At 51.7% G+C, this 1,482-nt stretch overlaps 1 protein-coding gene across 1 annotated transcript in view; it reads left to right on the top strand.

Annotated features, from left to right (window-relative positions):
• Positions 1 to 418: 418 nt before the first annotated feature.
• Positions 419 to 1,482, top strand: part of LOC106118052 (RNA-directed DNA polymerase from mobile element jockey-like) — a gene marked incomplete at its 3' end in the record, with an annotated part of 3,364 nt that continues 2,300 nt past the window's right edge. The window contains exon 1 of the mRNA XM_013312611.1: positions 419 to 1,444. Within this exon, the coding sequence (XP_013168065.1) occupies positions 419 to 1,444 (1,026 nt within the window). The remainder of the gene's footprint in view (positions 1,445 to 1,482) is intronic.

Raw genomic sequence — 1,482 nt, 5'->3', positions numbered from 1 at the left:
CAGCAAGTATGATTAATAGTTTCGTGGGACAGGTCAGGACTCAGGCGTCGTTGAGACACGGCCTTGGCCTGACATCAGTTGCATAACTATGTATTCATACTATTCATGTATTTAGAACTTGGTAAATTATCTTTAATTTATTTTTATTAATAATGGAAAAAAACCCTTTTTTCACCCAACTGACCAAGTTTCATTGTGACTAAACGACTAAACTTATTTTGACAATTCAAAGGTCAGTCAGTCATCATTCATTTTAACAGTGGTAGAGTCCGCATCCAGTATTTGCTGGTTGCACGAATGGCCCGCTCGCCCGGTGAAATACCACGACCGCACGAAGACAGGCGTGAAGTGGAAGAAATTCCGCGTTTCGTCCTGATGAGTGTGTGTCCCGGAGGCAACCGCCCCCCCCCCCAAAGGCATGACAGTGGGATGTAAAGAAAATCTACCCCAGGGGGGTACCAAAACCACCCGTTTTGGAGAATCCCCTTCCGCGCGTTTACGCCTGAACTCTCGCTTGGAGTCTGGGAGTAAGCGCGCGGGCTGCCCCGCGTATTCTGGGGGGGGCACCATCCCGCTCTGTGCTACTGGTCGGGGCAAACGTAGCAAGCGCCACATAACATCCCCTGCCACACTTTCTGTGGACTTCTGCAATGTCAGGGGACTCCGTTCCAACCTTGAAGCCGTCCACTATCACCTTGAGACGACCAAGCCGGCCTTGCTCTTTCTTACAGAGACACAGATATCTTCTCCGGCGGACACTTCTTTCCTACACTACCCCGGATACAAGCTCGAACACCGTTTTTTACCACGGGCTGGGGTGTGCGTGTACGTCCGTGAAGATATCTGCTCTCGTCGCCTCGACCATCTTGAAGGCCGGGACCTATCCGTTTTATGGCTGCGCGTAGATAGCGATGATCATCCGCGAGTTTACGCGTGCCTTTATAGGTCCCATGGCGGAAACACCGATACAGACCAACTCATGGAGCTAGTCCAAATGGGCACAGACTCCGTGTTTGAGCAGATCCCTTCTGCAGAAGTCGTGGTACTTGGTGATTTTAATGCCCATCATGCCGAATGGCTCGGCTCACGTACCACGGATCACGCGGGGAGGTCTGTTCATGACTTTGCCTTAGCATATGATCTAACACAGCTGGTTACCTCGCCTACGCGAATCCCAGATGTTGTTGATCACTTACCTTCCCTGTTGGACCTTCTGCTGACCACGCATCCGGACAGCTATTTGGTTTCCGTTGACGCCCCTTTAGGGTCGTCCGACCACTGCCTGATCCGGACAACAGTGCCAATCTCCAGACGTTTTCGGTCACAACCGATTGGTCTTCGTCGAGTTTGGCACTACAGGTCAGCAGATTGGGATAGGATGCGGTCCTTCTATGCATCCTACCCATGGGGGCAGGTTTGCTTCAATCTGGACAATCCCGACGCCGTTGCCGACTCTATCGCCGATGTGGTACTCCAGGGGAT

Source organism: Papilio xuthus, unplaced genomic scaffold (assembly GCF_000836235.2).
Source record: "Papilio xuthus unplaced genomic scaffold, Pxut_1.1 DF827635.1, whole genome shotgun sequence".
NCBI classification, from domain to species: Eukaryota; Metazoa; Arthropoda; class Insecta; order Lepidoptera; family Papilionidae; genus Papilio; species Papilio xuthus.
Note: the sequence above shows the minus strand (reverse complement) of the source record. Positions and strands in the feature narration are given on the sequence as shown.